Raw genomic sequence first — 22,390 nt, forward strand, 5'->3', positions numbered from 1 at the left:
TCATGTTCTACTCATGACAGATAATGTAAATGACTTTGCATTTTTATTTTACATATGTTCCTTAAGGGACGTGACACAGCTATCTTGGCACTAAAGAAATCTAGAGAAGCTTGCTGAAAGCAGCAAAGCTTTGGCTTGAACTGTAATTTCAGTCCACAAGAGCAGTTTTCCATTACCCATGTTGTAGTTTTGGTATTGTGGTCAATAAAGAATGGTCTCCCATTAGGTGCATGTCGAACTTCCCAGCCTTTAGGGAGAAATCCTTGCTCCATTTCAGGCTGCTGCTGGGAAGACTGTTGTGATGAATCACTTGATGTTGCTTGTGATTGTCTTCCCATAGAAATGCTTTGTGTAGCTGACAACTGACCTGTTTCCACAGCAGTCTATGGTAAATGATAAAAAAAAGTATCAAATCAAAGCCTTGTAGAACAATGTATTTTTTCTATTAACCTGTGTTTTGACTCATGAAAGAAGCTTCATAAAGCAAGTGCCAGACACTATACAGATTTCAGTCTAATATCAACAACATTGACTAGCAATCACTGCATATGGTTCAAAGGTTAAAAGAAGTCTTTACGGTTTCTCATCAGCTATCACCCTCCAGAAGGCTTTCATGTACATTGATAATAGAGTGACTTGCCATAAATATTACTGTTCCTAACTCTTGTTGCATTCTCTCACATATTTTATGTAGTGCGTTACCAGTTTATGCCTTTTTTCATTTCAAAGACTTCCCTAAACTTTACTTCTATTATGTGAAATGCTTAAATGGTTGAATGATTACAAATATTAATAAATCAGAAGACAGACAGTACCTGTACAACTGGTTTTACCCAGGTAGTGGTTCTAGAATTGTGATCTATATAATATGACCTCCCTTTTTCATCTTGTCGTTCTTCCCAGCCTGGGGGTAATCCAGATGAAGTAGGCAGTAACTAAATATTAACGATAACAGAAGAAAAACATTAAGAAAACTATGAAATTGACCAAAAAGGCTTTCCTCTACCCAATTAAAACAACAAAACAAGACCGTAACTCAGAAGGTTCATGATTTTCACAAACTAAATAAAATAGAAAAGCAGTTTTTAAGTCCTTACTGAACAGTATGAAGTAACAGGGTTTTTTATATTCAAGCTCCTCATCTAAAAGGAATCATATGTATACCTAGTTTAGGTATAAGCTGATCCCCTAATACTTCGGCTTAGTTTGCAGCATCACCATGAAAACATAATGTAAGAATGGTGGTACAGCTTTTAATTACAAAGCAAACAATTTGCAAAATAAAACTACTGTCGTCGTGGGAAGACTACTTCCTTCTGCATGCATTAAGCTAATGATAAATTAAAATCACAAAGTTGGAACATGAAAGCTTTATAACCGAACTCCAATCTTGCTAGACTCATAACTGCAATTTTGTTAGGACAGCTGCCAGAAGCAAAGGCCAAATCTCATTTAAAATATCAGCGCGTAAGAAACAGTTTTAAATTAAAAACTCCTCCAGCTTCTCTGCTACCCAAGCCTGTGTTTCTCTGGGGAAAATGACATACCACTGGATGTGCAGGCTGCTCTTCAACTCTGTATGTTTGCAGACTCCCTCTTCTGCTGGAATGGTTCTGAAGTAGTAAAGAGGAATGACACATTAGTTATTATTGCAACTTTAAGGACGGCAGCAAACGGTCAACAATGGTTACCACACTTTAAATATTACAGTTTTCATCTTGAACAAAGTGTCTTACTTGTTCTGAAACATCAATCAAATCTAGTATTTTGGAAACTCCTGTTTTCATACTCCTACAAATACTAAGTTCCACACTCTATTATAACCTTTAAACAGAAAATAGAGGCTTGTGAAAGTTCTGAAAACCCTAACAACAGATGTTTTCACATGTAAAATACTGGAGTTAATTATAAGCAGTTGCATTAAATTGAATTTACAGTATAGAACTTACTACATTACCCTGTCACAGTACACTAAAGCCTGTGATTGATCAGGGCTAATGTAACTTTTCAGAGATTAGATTAAGTCAATAATGACACGATTTGAGAGTCTGAGACATTCAGTTTGAGAAGAGTAACTTAATCCCTGGACTTTCTGTAAGCATCCACCTTTCAGCCTAGAATCATATTTAGATTTCATCTGCTACAATTAAGCAACGGTATTTCATCTTGCTCCAGAACTTCCCAGATGATTTGAAGGACTGTTACCTCTCCATGTACTCTTTTAAGAATATTTAAAAGAAAAAAGTATAATTAAGTTTTTTTAGCTTTTTCTTTGGGGTGATGAAGGTAAAAAGAGGCAAGATTGTCATTCTAGCTGGCTCGCGCAAATAATTTGAACATCTGCCTCTTTCCTTCGCTTAGGCCACCCAAGCAAGCTGAAATAAGAGTTTTCTTGTTATCCACAGGATTCTGAATAGCAGAGATCCAGTAAAGTCTTGTTACTTTCACTTTGCTGTTTCTAGCAACACTAATGATGCTTTTGTACCAACTTAGAAAACCAGTCAACTCCAAATTTCCATTTGAAATGGCATTCTCAGCATCACAAAAGCTAATGATTCTATTTAAATACCACAACCTTACAGACTGGATGGTCTGGGTCACCTCTATAGGCTTTCCTGAATGGACAGTGGATTTCTCAAGTCACGTATCAGGTTACCAGGCTGTTTGTAGAGCTCGGGTTTCACAAGACAGCTGAGCATATTTAATTGCTTGCTACCACCAAAAAGACATGCCTCACTCCTGGCTATGTACTCCTGCTGCTTCCCCTTTGCCACCATCTTATTTATCAGACAAAACAGCATGCTGTTTCAGCTTGCTAACTGCAAATAAAAACAGAGCTGAGAGGAAAAAAGAGAATAGTTTTCTGCTGGGCTGGCAAGCTGAACAGACTCACTGAGAGATCACACAAGTTTCCTGACTGGCACACGGCTGTGGAACTGCATGAGCAAGGTCCCATTTTCACTGCTACGGAGGTACCAGTTTTACTCAGACCAATCATAAACCTTTCTGCCAATATTCACAATGAAAAATAAACTTGTCCTAGTGGAAAAAGTAACTAATACAGCACAACTCCTTTAGAAATAAGCTTTTAGGATATAGCTTCCTTCATCTGTAGTTTTCAGCATTCAGTATGACAGTAGAAAGGGTAGATTTACAGACTGTAAAACAGTTCATGCAAGTCTGTTTCAATCTCAGGCAGAAATTCACATAAGTGAAGTAGGTAAGAATAAAATGTTTGCTTTTTAAACTGTTCCAGTTTAAAAAAAAATCTTAAATCCTCTGTATTTGAGATGAAATTAAGTATTTATGGATCTATCAGTAGTAACATTTTGAGCAAAATATTGTAGATATTTCTATCCATTAGAACAATGAGAAAAATAACTTACAGTATAGGTGGCTGACTGGCCAGTAGCTGAACTTCCAGAGGTAGTAAGTCTGGCATTCAATTCTTCTGCAAGATGAGTCTGTATGTCAGAATTACTCTGAGAGAGAGGTATTTGAAGGTTCTGATTGCTATACATTGTTGCCTCATCTTCAGTTATAATTTCCCAGCTCTTTAAAAAGAAAATAAAGAAAAAATAATTTTACAAAGTAGTTCCAAGTCACAAATAGTTAAGACCAGCTTTTTGATTAGATAAAAAAGTTAACTGCATTTCAGAAACATTCAGAGATTGTTTTCACCTCGGGGGAATCTCTGTTGTCGAGATTTTCTGTATCCTCTGATATCTGTCGACGATGAGTGAACACATGCTGGGCCTCCAACTGCACGCTACCAATGTCTGCAACAGCTACATTGTCCCTGTTGGAGGAAGGGAGGGAAGTCAGCACACAGTAGCCATGTTTTACCTTTCAACAGTAAGCTAGGCTAACAGCAAAAACACACAAAAGGAAAAGACACAGTGAGCTGTGAAAATTAATGCAAAGTGTTTAAAAAGAATAAGCACTCACGTCCACATGAAGCATAACTAAGAAACAGAGAGCAGTCCCGGAATTATTTTTGTAATTCACACACTAAGAAAAAGCACTACAATTAAAAAAAAAACCAAGGTAAATAATTTAATGCAGTGCCTGTTGGGAAGGAGGAACCAGGTTCAGAGCTGGAAAATGAATTCCTTTCCATTTCTGTAGATACTATCTCTTACAATTGCAACCAGTTTCTATTTGAATGCATGCTTCCAGAAAACAGAAAGAATACCGTGCGGTTAAAATGACCATTAACCAGTGATCATTACACATGGGCTTGAAGGTTAAGTCATGGAAAAGCTCTCTACTAATTCTCAAGCTGTTCATTTTCTGGCTGTCCTTGCTGTCACTATAACTAGAGTGAACTAGTTACACTAGTTAATATAAGACCTGAATTTTCAGGCCAAAAGACATACTGAGCAGTTGGTCTTTTCCACTGTGTTCTTCTGAATTCGTGATTGACATAGTAGGTCCTCCCGAGGATGTCTTGCCTTTCTTCCCAGCCTGAAGGCAGCGGAGGAGATTCCTGCTGCTGCTGCTGTGGCTGGCTAGCAGCATCTGGTTGGTCCAATATAATCCATCCAGGCTGGGAGATATAATATTAACTACATTAATATTACTAATAGACATATGGTAAGTCAGTACCAGATCAAACCCAAAAGCCTAACGTATGTGTTCTTTTTTTAGGCATACTGACAAACCCACTCCTTTAGTCAGAAAAAACACTCCAGAATTTTTGTGCAGTCTTACAACTTCCAAGATACAAGCAATCGCCTTCTGTTTAAAACACTATTTACAGTTTTGTGATTCCTAACATCCATTTTTACTATAACCATCCTTAACAGCTGAAGACATTTGCTAGATTTTTCAGCAACAAATATGTCTTTCCCACCTCTAATTCTTCTGCCTGTTCTGTGGTTTCTTCTTCAGACCCATTGCTTTTAGGTAAGTATGTCATTTTTAATCGAAGGTGGCCTTTAACTCTTGATTTATGGCTGCAGAAGAGAAAATAAAACATTCTAGTTGTGCACTTGTTAAATTGTTACCTGGAAATAAAAACAGCTGAAAAAGCACTGCTAAAGGATTCCTTTTAAGTCTTTCAACACAAACTTGGCTTTTTACAATTTAATGAAGATAAATAACGATATTGAGTTTTCAGACTTCTGAAAACCCTTAGATTTATGCACCACAACTAGAAACCTTTCTTTCCAACACACTCTTTGGAAAACTTCACTAGTAACCAATGAATAACAAGAACAAGAAAGTATGAATCATGACAATTTCATTCATATAATTATGATCATTTGACTGCATGCAGACAATCTATCAAGCATTATATAGGACTACTTTGCCTAGAATTTTAAGTTACAGCAAGCTGATACTTCAGCATCTGCCTCGCTGTGTTTATCTTAATGCCTCATTAGAAGCTTGAAAACAGGATTTCCCCATATTGATTTTATTTAGTTTTTGCACTTGGAAAAGAAACCTGCCGAATTATCTCATCCATTTGACTATAGGTATATTAAAAAAAACAAAAACCAAAAGACAAACACCCCTGTCCCAAAAAAAAGAAACCCACCAAAAAAGAATCCTGAAAATACTGAGTGAACCGGATGCCTGCACATGATCTTAATAAAGACCAAAAAGAAAAAAAAACAACAAAAAAAATACTAACAAAAAAAACCAAACCAATTCACATCACTAAGATCTCATGCTTTGGGTTTGGGGTTTTTGTTTGTTGCCATGCAAAAAAAGTGAATTAGATTTTCTGCTATCCATAAAAATATTCATGTTGATTTAGAAACACAGTGGTTTATAAACATGTTCATTCAGACTGCATTTTAGTTTCAGAAAGGCCCATATCTCTTTGACAGAATTAGCTTACTCTCTTTTTTTCCAATACAATAAAGTAAAGTACTGCATTTGAGGATTAACATACTAATAATTCTTACTCAGCTTGAGGTATTGGAAAGGTAGTAACCTTATTATTAATATTCATCAGTAAAAGCAAATATGGGCAAAACTGAAGAACATGCGTTAGCAACACTAAAGCGCCTAAAAGTTGTTACAATAAGATTTTCAGGCAGAAAAGTGCCCAAACCTGTGGCACTACAGAGCACTGCCCAATTCCCGTGGTAGCCACTACAAGAAGAGATCAGATTCTTGACTAACAAGCAACTGAAGTTAATTTATGTAGAGACAATAAATATTACTCTTGATTCATTTATAGGATAGGAAATGTAATATTCAGAAAAACAGGAGATCAGAATGAAACTTGACAGTCACTAATTCTGTTAAAACAATTGATCTGCTCAAAGTTAAGAACTGTAAAATACTTTTGCTACCAATGTGGCTGAGAAAGACCTATAGATCCCACATGTTCTGATGTTATTTCTAAATTGGAACCTATTATCTGAAAAAATAGACATGCATTTTATGTATTTTATTTCAATACAGATTTCTTATAACTGCTCAGATTTAGGTTAAAAATCTACATTTTAAAACCAAACCTGTAACAAGTAACACTAACAGAATTGGAAAAAAAAAATCTTTTTTTTTTTAAACACAGGTCTTAAATGTTAAGCAGCTTTTCAGTTTAAGTTTTTAAATATAAGTTCTGCTTATAATTAAGGTCAGATGAAACTGCTTACATGAAATGGGCAAACAAAAGAAACAGGAAGGCAGGAAACAATTTCAAGTTGAAGGGATAAAAGAGTTACAGGGTAATACTGGTGCCCAATTTCACTGTTCAGCAAAACAGTAAACTGGTTCAGATGAAGTTATAAAATGAATTATACCATGGCCTGAAGAAAAAATGGTTTATTCTTATGAAATTGTCTGTAAGTATTTAAACAAATTGTTGCGGTTTAAATCCAGCTGGTAGCTAAGTACCATGTAGCTACTCACTCACGGTCCCCCCTTCCTGAGTGGGATGGGAAGGAGAACCAAAGGAATGTAAAACCCACAGGCTGAGATAAGTACAGTTTAGTAAGTAAAGTATAATATATTACTACTACCATCATTAATAATAATGATAAGGGAAACAACAAGGGGAGAGAATATAAAACTAAAGGGTAAAGGGAAAAAAAACGCAACAATAAACACAAGTGATGCACAATACAATTGCTCACCGCTCGCTGACAGATACCCAGCCCGACCCGAGCAGTGATCTGGGCCTTCCGGGTAACTCTCTCCAGTGTCTATACTGGGCATGACGTGCTGTGGTATGGAATACCCCTTTGGCTAGTTTGGGTCAGGTGTCCTGTCTCTGTTTCCTCCAGGCTTCATGTGCCCCTCCTCACTGGCACAGCATGATATCCTAAAGTCCTTGATCAGAGTAAGCCTTACCTTATTAACAACTAAAACACCGGTGTGCTGTCAGCACTGTTCTCAGACTAAAGCCAAAACACAGCACTGCACCAGCTACTGGGAAGAAAATTAACTCTATCCCAGCCAAAAGCAGAACATAAATGTTGACTTTTTAGTAGAATCGCAAATACCTTACTCCATTGATCCTCAAATTTCTTCCATGAAAACATAAAAACATAGACAGTGTTTACCTATGTACAAGCAATTGCATAACGGCATTTTTTAGATATGAAACTTAGAATTATTATGGAGTATTTACTAACCTTCTTGGATGAAGAACAAAATCCTTAAATGTATATGGTCTCTCCATACTTGGATTTTCTGTCTGGAATAAGACAAGTTTTTTCAAGAAAAATCTGTACCCAACACTTGAAGTTAAAGAAAATGATCAGAAATTTACAGCGAGTTTCTTCACAGGCCAGATAACACTTTAAAACGTAAATTACAGCTTTAGGTACAGTAACAGCAATACCAGCTTTAATCTTAGTTATAAGACTAAATCCCCAGTTCATGAAAAAAAATTACCTTTCAGTGTATACATATATTACAGTTTCTAAAGCACAGGAAAAAACTGTTAAGCCTGACAACAAGAAACAGAGTCTCAATTTTCACATTTAAAATATCTGCCATAACTTCTCTTTCCTCCCTCAGTATTTTTCAAATATTTTTTACACAGAATGCATGTAAAAAAACATTTCTAGGACTTGGGGATAAAATTAATCACAGAAGAATCTATTCCGAGAACACCTCCGTTCCAATTCACAACAGTGAAGTTGCTTAACAGAAAAAAGCACAGAAGTAAACTGACATAAGTTTATAAATACACATTCCACAGACAGGTACAGAAACACACGAGGGATCATTAAAGAAAACAAAGATACTTCTTTTTCTGGTTGACAAAACTATTTCTAATCCATGTGAAGTTCTGCAGTTCTTACAAAACCATTTGATTTTTACAATACCATTTGTTTAGGAACATTTGTCAATCTCTTTCACGAGCCCTTTCCTCCCCTCCTTTTTCAGCTGTTTGCAGATTCTGGGGAGTAACTTTATGTGCTTGTTAATCAAGACATTTTAACCATTTCAAAAAGTACTGTAGAATACAAGGAAAGACTTGAGACTGCTTTGCTTGTAGGCCTTTTATTTAAGAACAATGGTCATGATGCAATCTTCAAAGACCAAAGTAACAGTATTTTCAAAAAATACCTAATTTATGTCACTATGTGATTAGAAAGAAGTAAAAAAAAACATAAAACCCAGAATCTAAAGGTTAGACATTATTAAGGGAGAGATTTTAGAATTTTATTTGGAACTGCTGAAATTTGTTATGAAAAGTCCTATGATTAAGCTGTCTAAATTTTACTGAATGTGATAACTGTTACATCAAATCTCAGAAACAAAATGCTCTCTTGCATTTCGGACATCTTGGTGTAAGCCCTTACGAATACAATTTAGAAATACTACACTCAAGTTGAAGTGTTCCACCCTCACTTACTTAAAATGCAGATTTTCAACCTGTAATGATGTGTGTGTTACACTGGTGTAATGCACAAGAACAGGTCCTACGCTTGCAATGTGAATTACCTCACAACTAAGGTAAATACTTCTTTGAAATTAAAACTGAATTAACATTGGGGTTTCGCTTTGTGGGTTTTGGGGCTTTCCACACCCCACTCCCCAGGATTACATTATTTCTACCAACATAAACACACAGACACTGTGGAAATACATCAGAGGTGAGCAAAAGATCATCTTACTCTAAGTTTTATAATTATTTCATGACTTTACAAATACAACAGCTGCTTTAGATTCAATGCTAGATTACACTTGGATTAATACATTTTTGGTTTGGAAAGAGCAGAATCATATCTGCCAACTATCTTACTTTGTAGATGATTTGCCCTTTATAAGTGTTCCCAAGTGTCAGTGCTTCTTGTTACTAAGAGTCTGTATTTACATCATATCAAGCAAAACCAAAACTGCTTATAGTAAAGAATTTATAAACTGATTTGTCCAAGATATATTTACTCATGTAAACAAAAGACTTTCAAAAAACTGCCACGTGTATTTGGGCCAGTAAAGTAGAATGGATTTAGATGGCAAGACCAAGTCGTTAAGGACAACGAGTAACCAGGAAGATGGAAAGAAAGAGGAGACAGGAAAAAGCCAGCGTTTGAGGAAAGGTGAGAAAATTGCCATGAAAACAATTCAATGAGGTTCTATAAATTAATTCATGCTAAGACAAAACAAACAAAAAGGAAATGCACCAATATCTCTAAGTCCAGATAGTGCTGTCCAGCTTATGAATGGGCACGGGAAACACAGTCAGCCCTCTAAAAAGGGACATTATAGCCAGTCTTTCCAACCCACCTGACTGAGGCAAAGGAGTTAGTGTGATCTCATATCCCAGTTACAATGGGAAACAAGATCTATCTGTAACTACTCCTGACACAGCTCCTACTGGAATGAAAGAACAACTGCCCTTGGAAAGGTTCTGCCATGGTTGTTATTCAGTCTCTAAAACAGTTGCTGATAAATCTGTTGGTATTTGCTAATGTTTTGAAACCTCAGAAGAAAATGAAAAGGTTTACTTATTTCAGTGCTCTTGGTGATATTTGCTTAAAACTAACAATGTGCTTTGAAAAAGGAATACAAAACCAAAACCTAAAACCATATATATATATATATATATATATATATTAAAAGAATGTACAAAGCAGCCCTAGCTCTATTTACCACTATTCCCCACTTACCCTTTCCTGTATCTGCTTATAAGGAATATTAAAAGTAAATGTATACTTTAACGTATTTTGAGAAATACAACAATTTCAGTCTCTTGTCTTCAAGACTGTTTCAAACCTTGCATTTTTATTCTTGAAAAAGCTCAAAGCACTCCTAACTCCTGTAAGCAGCAGAAACCAATATCTAATCACAAGGTAACCTATATCTTCTGATGAATATCAGCACTAAAAAAAAAACAAACCCTAACAAATTCACAAAAGAAAACCAAAACAGAAAACCCACAGAGCAGCAGAATTTAATCACTTGTATTATCAGTAAGGTTAACTTCCTTAGAAGACAAATACTGTTACATACAGAATCATTTTTCCCTTTCACAGTTGTAAAACAAAAACAAACAAAAAATACAAACCGGTAACTGATAAAGAGGAATATCCACTTGCCCAAGAAAATCATCTCGAGTCTACAGAAAATAAAAACAAACAAAAAAACACAGAAAGTTTAAAGTTGCAAAGTGTTTTAAAAACATTGTTCCAAAGCCCTGATAGCACAGTAATGCTTGCTGAGCACTTAAAGACACTCTTAAATTACAGACAATAAGACTTCTGCTGTACAGAAGAGTTCGGATTGACTCAACACTCAGAGACCTGGACAGTTCAGCCTTCATCAAAATAAATGAGGATTGAGAGAGCTGGGGGTAGAGATTTAGACAGAGATTTAAATCACACAGAATAATGCTAATCAAACAGGAGAGAGTTGTTCAGCATCAAGACCACAACTATCAGCATTCCCAGTAGAAACATTGCCCTGAAGGACCCTCCTCTTAGGAGCACCTGACAATTTCTGTAAGCCTAGGCACCTCTTTATACGGCATACATAAACTTTTCTTTTTCTTTTCAAAATAATACAGCTATATGGCTAAAAATGAGGGAAAGCAAAAATAAGTTTCATCTGTGATAAATGCTTTGGAAGTTCCAGAGCAATTCCAATGGTCCCAAAGCCCGGCAGCAGGAGCTTCAAGTCTGTCATTTTCTCTACCCCCCTGCCTGACATCCCTGTTGACATTTGAAAATGCACTAAAAAGCACTGCATCCATGAAAAAATACCACTTGCCTACACACATTGTGGAGTTCAGTTTTAACAACTAAAATCTGAAAGATTCTGCCCCGACTTGGATGCCTGGACTATCTGACTACAACCAGACTATGCCTCCAGCAACTTTGCAGCCTGATTCCCTCCAGCCTATGCTGCTGTACCAGGGGAGGGCCTGACAATACCTGGTTATCACTGTACAGTTCGCTTTTGATCACTGATTTTTGCCTGCTAAGGAAATTAAGATTTTAGTAATTCACGCAGGTAATTTCAGTATTTGCCAATAATCACTGCCAACAGCCCAAGTACTTCACTTGACTCCTTACTGCAGTACTGAAGCATATGTTGTTTCAAGTTCAGTTGTGATCTGAAAGGCTTTGCAACCCTTCACCAAAACAGGAAGACATATTACATGGGTCATTTAACATGAAGGCGTATCACTGCCTGTGTGCTAAGATCAAGAGGGCATGAAATTTTTAAAAGGTATGTATAAGCCTATGGCATTTTCAAAGTCTGCTCTGTATCAAGACAGTGTTTCTTTGCATTGGCAGAGTAAGAAACTGTAGAAGTCATCAACAGCGTGTATAGCCTGTGTACATCCTCTGGGTTTCTGATCTTCCTGATTTTTCCAGCTAACAGAAGAATTGGTGCCTGTTCTTTCCCAAGTCTGCTGGTGCACCACAAGCTTTTAATCAAACTCATCACCCAAGGATCCTGATGGCCTTCTTCCACAAAAACTTTCCACTATGAGGCTCTGCATCTCACTGACACCTATTCCCTTCACCTTAGGGCCTCTCACTTCTCTTCCAGTACAACTATGGTTTTAGTTTTCAGTGACAATGTTCTAAAGTATTAAAGCTCCAGTCCAAGCCTGCTCACTTTTTGTCCCATCGAAGCCATTCTCCATTCAAATAGCTCTGACATTAATGGCTACAAGTATTTCTTGAAGCAGTTCTTTCTCCTTTAATAATTCTGGTACCTTGTTCTTTAGCTGTGTTCTCTTACATTTGTCCATTTCATCTTTAAATTATACATGTATATGGAGAACCAGTGTCTCACATCTGTACAAAATTGTTATACCTCCAAAAAAGCATAACCAGTCTGCAGAGCTTGTCATAGATGATAAGGTGCTAGAAATCTAGAGACGCACCTTCAGACTGAATTTGTAGCGTGTACGTCTTACATTCAGATTTGAAGGGGGAGTGGAAATAAAGACAAAACACCCACGTTTTTACTTCACAAACTCATTTGAAATAGAAATCTACAACAGGTTTTCATACCTGAAGAGTCTGAAGCTTCCCTGAACTACTGAAGGAAAACTTTCTGTATTATTACAGACCACAAGCTTCTGGAAAAATATAGCTATCATTTTTGCCTATGAGGTTCTTTTTAAAATGGCACGGCACATACCTTAGACATGTTAAAAGGCTTAGTATTTGTAAAGTTCCTGGCAATCCTCAAGTGGAACATGCCTTTCAAATAAATTACTGGAATGTGGGACAAAAGTCTGCTGTATTTCAGAAAACCTCAGAACATTGTGTTTGTTACCAGCATTATTTTAGTACGGGCTCCGCTCCTGTTATTCACTTTATTATTCTGCTGCCTCTCCTGCTATTTTTAGCAGAGCTAGCCTCGATAACCAACCTTTAACAGTACTTTCTCCTCCAGCCAGAGAGTAAAATCCTCCAGTGGAGGATTTTTGTTGACCTCCAAACAACTAACACATAAATCAGATAGCAGGAATGCTCTTTAGCAATGTGCCTCACTGTGACAAGCTGATTAACTGCCTTCAAAGAAGTGCCAAAGAACCTCTGAAATAGACATCGCACACATTAACAATTAAATGCCAATGGAGCTGAAATTGTTTGGATCTCCATTTCATGAGAGCAGGCATCACAGTTTTTTCAAGACGGACAAGTGGGTCAGTTGTTCTCGTCAACTTCTAATTTCTTAACAGCCAGAGAACTCAAACTTTCTGCTTGCCAAACCGTAAGTGCATAAACCTTAATTAATGATAGAGTACACTAACAAAGAGGCCTTTTAGTTTTCTGATTCACTGGTTTAGTCTATATAAAGTTATTAAAAACATGTGAGGACAGACATCTACTGTATACAATTCATTTAAAGAACTGTAGTGCAATGCCAAAGTGAATGCTCAAAAAGGAAAAGCACCAAATATAATCCAGCCCAAAACTCATTTTCATCTATTTTAAGAATATATACTTAATATGCCTTAACAGTTAAGATTTTGGATTATTTTTCTGCAATTTCCATTAGAAACTGGATAGAAATAGATTTTAAACAGACATGCTTATCTGAGTCACACACTTAAGAGCAGTACTGAGCACATTACCTGCAATTCATCATTTATGTTTTAATCTGTAAATTTATCAATTTATGTTTTAAGACAGTTAACTGAATTTAATGCTTTTTTTAATTGCTGGATTCATCACAGTGCCTTCTGAAACAGCTCTTGTACAGGACCAGGGTGCTGAAATAAGAGATATTTTCTCTACCAACTTGTGTGACTGATTTTTGTTAGTATTAGTGCATGAATTAGAACCTAAGTATATTTCCAGTCTTTTTCTGGCTAAACAGGCAGCGTGTTGTGCCTAAGCCGGCCTTCACACAGAAATCTACAGCAGTATGGCCAAATGAGAAAGCGTACCGCTTTTACTGGAGGGAATATAAGTATCAATTCAAATTGAAAAAACAAACAGTGATCTGGACTATCGCTGCTTGAGAAAACAAGAGCTCAATAGACTCCTTATAAAACCAACATTCTTCTTGCTTAAACACCCAAACATCAACATTAGTTACAAGCTTGATGAGAACGAAAAAAAAACCCGAATAACTTTCCTAAGCTACACTAGCAACTTGAAGAATTTTTCTTCTCATGCTGTGCTGAGCATATTCTTTGGTTCTCTTGAACTCTAAATCAAGAAAAGTGAATTTTCTTCCATAAAATACTGCCAGCATGTGCTATTCATCACGGGAAAATAACAGTTTCAAAAATGCAAAATTCAATCATCATGCTAAGATCTTACCAAGTTCTCGGATTCCAAAAGTAATGTTTCTATCTTGCAAAGTGACATAGTTTGATGCGTGGAATTCATTACAGACTCATGTATTTTTAAGGGGGAGAGGCAGAAGGTGAGGAGAATATTTTTAATGGTATGTAGGCACTTCTTTTTAGTTGTCACCTATGGCCAACTGGGTACAATACTGAGACATCAGAACCTATCAGCATTGTCAAAATAGAGACAATACGTACTGTTAGATCAACAGCTATTATGCAACACGTGTTTCTGCAGGACCTTCAGCCCTGCCAGCTGCTTCAACAGCAAGGTGTCAGTGTAACATGCCTCAGCAGTTTCACCATCTGTTTAACAGACAGCATTTAGAACTGACACGCAAGTTCTTTTCTCTAATTCTTCCCTGCTTCAGATATTTTCAGATAACTGCTTCTCTAAAAAGACCAGAGCAAAAGTGTCACCTGTTTCTCCACTTACAGCTTACACTTTTTATATAGAACCAGAACCTTAGAAGTTCATATTTAGTCTACAGTAATTATTACTCCACTGAGTGTTTGCTACTTTGAAAGCTTGCACTATGCTTAGAAGTTTATTAACAAAGAAAGTTCAGATGGCTTGCTTTCCCTTTTTTTGCGTACAAGGATTCTCACATAGGTAACAGGAAGACAGGAAGTTGTCTAATATAACCAAGCAAACTTAAGCACAACATAAACAGAGAACAAGTCAAAAGTTAGTAATGAGTATATTTTATTCATCAGGAATTTGAGTTCCCTTTGTTTTATGGACATATGTGCCAAATAAGCTACCATATAAAAAAAGCAAGAATATCACATTTTATGAAGAGCCAATCCAGATTTGGCCTCCTGTGTTAAACCAACCAAACCTGGAAAAAGTACTAGAAAACAGTACCAAATATTTAATTTGGTAATTAAGTCTGACATCAAGTCAGTTAACTTCGTAGTAGCATGAACCAGAAAACTTCTGCATCAGTTTGCAGAAGCTTTTGTGCCACATCGGAAGACTCCAAATAAAGTTTGGAAACAAACTCATGCAGTACCAATTCCAGGTGCACTTTTACCTTCACCAGTTAACACTGTAAAGCTTAAAATAATCAAAAATATGTAAACCTCTATTGAACATTAAACCACATGTGTAATTTGCTCCCTAAAATAAACAGAGACACCAGATATGACAGACGTTAACCTCACTGGCTAATTAACACACCCAGCCAAAGGACTCATAACACAGACAGCTTTTTGTTATTCAGAGCAGGAGGGAACAAACAGAATATAAAAATAAAAAATAATTAAAAGGCAAGCCATTTGCCTCCACAATGCAGACAGACAATCAGAGCATCTCTGCAGCATGGTCTCACTCTGGGAAGTTCATGAAGTCCAATACAGTGCCACATAGATAATAAATCATGTTGTGCCTGGAAGCTGCTTTTTTCCCCATCCTGAATATAATGTTGAAGGGCTGGCCCTGGTGGTACAAGTAACTGACCCCTTCTAAGAAACTTCTGTGAACACGCACCTACAGCAGGGCTGGATGCAGGGTGAACAGCCTCAGCCTACTCCAAAGTTAGTCCAGCAGTTTTCAAAAGCGTTCTTAAAGTCTACTGTTCTGAGCTACTGCTGATCCAAATTCAACATCAACACTAACTCAGGAATTCCCTGTGCCTTCGCACCAGCACTCAGCCAGTGGCCACTGCCCACCACGGTGCAGTTTTTCATGCTCTTCTGTGCTCCACATGTGTCCTCAGCCACCACCAATTTGAACAGGAGCCCCAAGCCCTACCTACTGACTTCTTCCAGCTCCAAGCCTACACCTACTGCTGCCAGCCCTAAATGCAGACAGATGACGGGGCTACAGCAGAACTTCCTGGTTTGTTTTAAGCTGTGCTGTGCTCAAGTTATAAATCCTGTCTGTCCAAAACCTGTCTGTGTGAAGTGACCTTGGATGCCTCAACCTCTATAACACAAACCAACTACAACACAAATAATCCAACCACAATCACTTTACAACAAAAGCAGTATCACAATTTATTTCAGATAAGCTCAACATCTCTTACTAAAGTCACATTACACTTCCCATGAGTTTTATTGGCCTGTAATTTACCACGTTTTAACCACTTTGGATTTGTCCTTTATAAACTAAGTGTTTGTCCCAAACTGAACTTTCTAGAAACAATGATTACTACAAGAACTGGCTAAGACAGAAACTATTAAAAAGTAAGTAAAGTTCATGCTAAATTCTGGAAACCTTTTTCTTTGAAAAGCCCTTGTGCTTTCACGTTTCTGAACAAGGTCTTCTCTCTTATGCTAGGAAAATCACAGATTGCCAGAGAAATCATCCAGGTCTAAAAGAATCCAGTTCTGTGTCTCTTCCCACATTCCTCTTACTCAGTAGCTGCAGTGTCCCATTTGCTTTTTAATATGCCCCGACTTCAATTACTCCAGTTCAAGTTTGTATGTAATTTCAGCCAGGAACTCCCTGATGTCCTCCTTAAATTCTGCTTGCTTATGTTACAGTTGATACAGTGGCCCAAGGTCTAAACTATAACCACATCTATCTGTAGACTTGCCAGTTTACCACAAACTGCCGCAACGAAAGAATAAAGTTAAAAAGAATAATGTACTCTCTCGAAATGGAGATGATTATGGATCCATAAACTAACACTGACGTGAGCTACAAACATTTTATTGGCTGTATTCCCAAATCAGCACATCCTGTTCATCACAGGGAGTGAGGAAAAAAGTTCACTTGAAACAGAGACATTTGAGAGAAATGTAGAGCAGTCTCCTTCAGACAAAGGTGAAAGTCAGTTGTAAGCAATGACTCCCCTGGAAACGCCAGTCAGTTTAGCTTGCTTGCTGGCTCAGTCTCTGAAAGTCATCCACTTCAGGAAGATGAGAAAACACGTGTTAAACACAGCACGGTGAGAGAAGAACATGAAAGAGCATTTCTACCATTTGATCCTAGGTGGCTGCAAGGGCCGAGCAAGCACCAAAGACCTTTGTAGTGAGATTAATGTTCTGTGAAGCTTTGTATCCTTTCCCTAATAATGGCCAAGAGCAGATGCTGAAGGAAATAATGAAAGCAGCAGTTATGAATAGTACTTCCTCTGATTTATCCCCATTTCTAATGGGTATGGGGTTACAGACTTTCTGATCCTAATGTTAAAATATATACTGAGAATGTAATACTCTTTGATGGATCTTTCTTCAACTTATCCAACCTCTTCCTGAAATCCAGTTCTACTTTTTGGTATGTACATAATCTTGCAGCAGTAAGCTCAGCAACACATTAAGAGAACGCACTTGTTTTATAAGAGTGGATTCTCTGTTTAAATTCACCCCCCCATGAACTATCATTTTATAAAACTCCTTTAATACCACTTTGCTTTACTCCCCTCTTGCCCCATGCTAAGAAACCCTTTGCGCAGTGTCTCCTCACATACAATTTAGCCAATCTTGTGACCACTCTTGCTATTTTTCTAGCTTTGTTTCACGTTTCCTAAAAAAAAAAAAAAAGGAAAAAAAAGCATGCCATGCACATGTGGATTTGTACAACTGCAGAAAGGTGTTTTTCATTTTGTTAGTTTATTCTTTTCCTAATAAATCCTAACCTTCTGTCTGCCTTTCAACTGTCAACAAGATTTGAGCTGACGTTTTCCACAAGTCACTCACCATGGCATAAACCCCTTCTGGCCAGTATGGGAGTGATTACCACGCCTGCATCCCCAGCTGGTTTTCCACTGTGTACAGTATTTGGCAATTATCAACACTGATTTTCAAATTTCGTTTCAAATTTCATTTTGAAATTTCATTTCGACTATCTAGTCACTACCATGAGATTTTCTGTACTTTCATAGGTGAGAATTCTCACTTTAGTTTTAATTAGCGGTCATGAATGAGGAAGCTTTTTATCTGCGCTTTATGTCTTCAGAGTATTTTTCAGAACTTCTGCTAAGGGTTCTTGTCAAACATTTTTACAAGCTCAGTGTCCTGCATTAACCAGCTCGCCCATCTTTGCTTACCTTGAGTTTAAGACAAAACGTCCTTTTCTGAAAGCAGTTCCCCCTCCTTATAAACACAAAGCATGCCATGTGCCTACTGAATCTATTCCATGCGCTTTTTCTTCCAGACTGGCCTGTTGCCTGTAGATGCCCTTTTGGTCGTTTTAAAGTGCCAGCATAATACTCACCTTCCTTCAGTAAGAAAATCTAATAGGTTGAAAGATTATTCATTATAGTTAGTATTTCAACAATTTTATAGCTGAGCTTCTTGACAATTCTTGGGAGGATACCTGCAGGTGCTATTAGTTTGTTAGGGCTTCTGTCTTACACTGTCATGCTTACAAAGACCAATTTCTACATCACCACAACATTTTCCAAGAAATGTTTTCGTTTAACCCAAACCATTAATATAACCTCTCACAGAAAACAAAAATAATCTACTACCATGGCCTCATATCTGAAAGCCTCCAAGTTACTGGCTAGTCACGTGTAAAAGGAAGAGTATCTCTATCTTACTTTGGGAACAAGTTTTACTTTAACACATTCTTAACTATATACTGAGTCTTAAGAGACAAAATAACTATAGCTTGTGGCTATATTAAAGCCACACAAGCAATGCTTCCCATTCTCTCCTGGTAGATGAAAAGGAGATGAAACAACCTGAAGGCTGGATAATTTAAATATTTATCTAAGCCGTTCAGGAGGTCTGCTCTGCATGGTTTTGCAGTTTTAGTTTCCACTTTTGTTAGCATGAAAAACCTACCCAAATGAGTTCAGCTGCAGGCTATAAACACAAAGAGGTTAATCACAATTTCTGCAGAGTACAGTCTAATAAAACTACCTTTAATGTACACACAGTGTTTGCTGGTGACTACAAAGTGCTCAGGCTTTGATTTACAGGGTTATTCAAGTGTTCTGCCCTGACACTGTTCCTTACTGCATGATCATATTCTGAAAGTTACATATGGTTCACTGCTGCCAAATACAAGTTGGTAAAACTGACAGAAAAAGAACCTTTGGGATGGAGCCGATACCAAGTAACATTAACTGCTTCCTTTGCTAATTCTTCCACGTGGCAACTGTTTGCAGCTAGTCCTGGCTGTAAGGCTTATCACATCCTTTGTGTGTAATCTTTTTCTCTCCTTGAAGAGGACTGCTAATCAAAAAGTAAAGGCATGAAGAAATGCGGAGAAGAAGCCGTAACAAAACTCTGCATTCAAGCAAGATGGACTTGTATTTAAGCAAATACCTAAAGGAGGCCTACAAGAAAGCTGGAAAGGGACTTTTTATAAGGGCAGGTATGTAATGTAACATGTTTTAAGATCCTTCAAGATGCGCAATACTAAAAAATATGAAAACTTTTAGGTGATGAGGTTATCATAGCACAATAGCAGAGAGAAATGTCAATCTGTGCTTTGTCTTGTATTGCCTCTATAATCTTTTGCTTCACCTGCCCCTTTTCCATCTCACTTCCTTTTCCCAGATCTGGGACATCAATCCCCATCCACGTGGCCCCTTTACTAAATAAGGAAAGATGGAGGCAAGCCACAGCTGTCTTCCCCTTCTCTTGGCACTTCTCCCTGGTTGAGCCATTATCATCTGTGAAGGATTTTTGCTAAGAGAAAAGCTCTATACTTAAAGAGGATCCAAGAGAGAAGACAACTTCAGACTATTCAGTGCTAACTTGTGGTGCAGCATTTATCAAGGGAATCGGTATCTTCCAGGCCAAGTTCTCAGCATATTCAGAACAGTCCCCTCAGCATATTCAGAACAGCTGGGAAATAAGTTAGAAAAGAGAGCCATCCTCACACACATTTTGTCCAAAATACACATTTAGTACTGAAAGATCCAAGTAGCATCTCCTTTTACAAATACAAAAGGCAGAGTTCCAGAACATGGTAAAGAAACCCAAACTTGAGAGTTCCAGCTAGAGGTTTTCTTCACACAAACCTGACAGTAGAAAAAATGTTCTGCTTATTCTATACCACCTCTGAAGGTTTTTTTGCTTCAAAAATGTGCATTTCATTCACTGGAGACAAACCTTTACTACATTATTTGTAAACAAAAGGACAATAACATAATGATTCCCTTAATTGTACAAGAAATTGTTTTAAAGGTACACAGTTGCTGAAACAGATTTGCAAGTACATTTATATACTTGCAAATACATTATGTAATCAGCAGCGATACTGATGGGGAAGGAATGGCTGATGTCAACAGGGATGTCATCAAAATATTATTACACTTGTGGAAGAGATTAACACAGGTTTTGTTTGTTTTTTTAAGCTTATTTATGGTCTACATGAAGTGGAACTGTAAGTCACTGCTTCTGCTCTTCTCTGTACCCCTTGAAGTTTAGAGGTCTAAGATGACACGCAAACCGTTTCCTTACTTGTACCTTCCCAATTCACACCTGTGATGTCAAAGTGCTTTAGCTGCAGATTTATTTCTACCCTTAGCAAGAGACAGATGCCCTGAGAAAACACTCAGAACAGAAATACTAAGTCAAGGGCAACCGTCAGTGCTGCAACCATGAACTACCTCTTCCTCCTGCTTCGCATAAGTGAAATTCCACCATCTACTGCAGAATCTATTCAATGTGTTTCCAGTAAAGTTCAGCAGTTGTATGAGGGCCATCACCATTCCACATTCTTCAGTTTAATTAAAAATAATCCAAGGGCAGTTGTCACAGAAATGGAAATGTGGGTAGGGTTGGTTTGGGGGGGATTGTTTTTGGGGTTTTGTTGTTGTTTAGGGTTTGGTTTTGTGTTGTTTTTTTTTTTTTTAAGTCAGCCTTTAACAAGCTGTTGATTATAGAAAGCAGGAAATCTGATACAAGGTGGCTGAAGGCTAGTAGCTAGGCATGTAAGAAAAGAATGCATAGACCTTTTGCTGCTTCAGACTCTGGAGTCCCTGGCCAAAGCACTGATTTGATTTCATGACTGCTCTGCACAGATAGCTGACATTACTAAATGCTACTCCAGTATCAACTTGTTAAATTTGAACCCAGACTCAGCATATCAATATACTAGGCCAGACTAACTGGAGTCAAGAGAAATATTTTGGGAGTTGTTTATTTTTAAATGAGTCACAATACACCACGATAATTAACTGGACTATATAATTAAACGATTGCCATAGAACCTATTATATTTGTCACAAAGACAAATAGTATTTATCTATTTTATTGCAGTGACTTGCTGAACTGCTATAAAGTCAACCATGCTTTTTTGCTTGGTTTGGTGTGAGAAGCTTTTCCATTTTTTGATAACAGGTTTTTAAGTAAAATCAGTTTTTGTAAAATATCCTCCAAGGGCCATTTCAGGACTAAAAGGTTCCTATGCCTGTTGCTGCATAAAGAAATCAGAAACAAGTACACTGCCATAAACCCTTTTGTGTCCAGTTTGTCTGATGTCAGATGTATGTAGACATGGCACAAATCAAAATATTTGCAAATATATGAAAAGTACAAGAGAACCACAACAATTTGGGATTCAGACTTTTTTTTTCCTGGGTTTTTTTTTTTTTTATTTTTAAGCTTCTCTCTCTCATCTTCCAGTGAGAAGATAAAATCTTAAGAATTCAGGAAGCTTGAAACATGCTGCTACAGTACCACAGTAAAATGCTCAACTACCCACAGAAGCATTCTGTCAAGCACTTTAAAAACTTAAGTCTCCTTAGATTTAATGCCAATTCATTGTAAACACTGCTCCCAGGAATTGAAACAAACTATTGTCAGTCCAGTGCCCTGCAAGAGTTTCTGGAAATGTTTGCCAACAGTTTAGTCCCTGAACTTAGAGTCTATTTAAATTGCATTTATTAAAAATTCACTCAGTATTAACATATAAAATATCTTGCATATCAACTGACGTTAAACCCAGAGGAGAGAAGTGCAAGTTGCCGAGAAATGTACTTGAAGTGCATGACTCAACATGTTTCGCTTTTTACAATATGCTTATTAAAAATAACTAGATGCAGGCCACTTAAATTACATCATAACCTGTTTGTGCTTATTGTGGAAGTCACCATCAAATTCACAGTTTGATTTTAGGATGAGGAATCACCAAACAGTATCCATAATGATTACCTGTGATCCACTGTGATTTTTATCATGAAGCTTAAACACAGATCACAGTTATACAAGAAGAAAAGCACATTTTTCTTCAAACTCTTT

General features: G+C 37.2%; 1 protein-coding gene across 12 annotated transcripts in view; it reads right to left on the minus strand.

The window, feature by feature from the left end:
• The window catches only part of NEDD4 (NEDD4 E3 ubiquitin protein ligase), a 58,068-nt gene that overhangs the window by 13,736 nt on the left and 21,942 nt on the right, over positions 1-22,390 (minus strand). For 9 of the 12 annotated variants that reach the window (XR_009742225.1, XM_061447025.1, XM_061447026.1 and 6 more), the window contains 9 exons: positions 10,484-10,534; positions 7,596-7,657; positions 4,856-4,958; positions 4,380-4,549; positions 3,682-3,799; positions 3,387-3,554; positions 1,548-1,613; positions 816-935; positions 177-383 (listed from right to left, as the gene is read on the minus strand). Coding sequence is in view for 11 of the 12 variants with exons in the window: in XM_061447025.1 (XP_061303009.1) it covers positions 177-383; positions 816-935; positions 1,548-1,613; positions 3,387-3,554; positions 3,682-3,799; positions 4,380-4,549; positions 4,856-4,958; positions 7,596-7,657; positions 10,484-10,534 (1,065 nt within the window). In the remaining variant the exon portion in view is untranslated. The remainder of the gene's footprint in view (positions 1-176; positions 384-815; positions 936-1,547; positions 1,614-3,386; positions 3,555-3,681; positions 3,800-4,379; positions 4,550-4,855; positions 4,959-7,595; positions 7,658-10,483; positions 10,535-22,390) is intronic. The other 3 variants (XM_061447027.1, XM_061447028.1, XM_061447018.1) reach the window with 1 other exon arrangement.

Source organism: Pezoporus flaviventris, unplaced genomic scaffold (assembly GCF_033815535.1).
Source record: "Pezoporus flaviventris isolate CSIRO_AGI_PZ_B2104156 unplaced genomic scaffold, CSIRO_AGI_Pfla_v1 ptg000006l, whole genome shotgun sequence".
In the NCBI taxonomy this organism is placed as follows: Eukaryota; Metazoa; Chordata; class Aves; order Psittaciformes; family Psittacidae; genus Pezoporus; species Pezoporus flaviventris.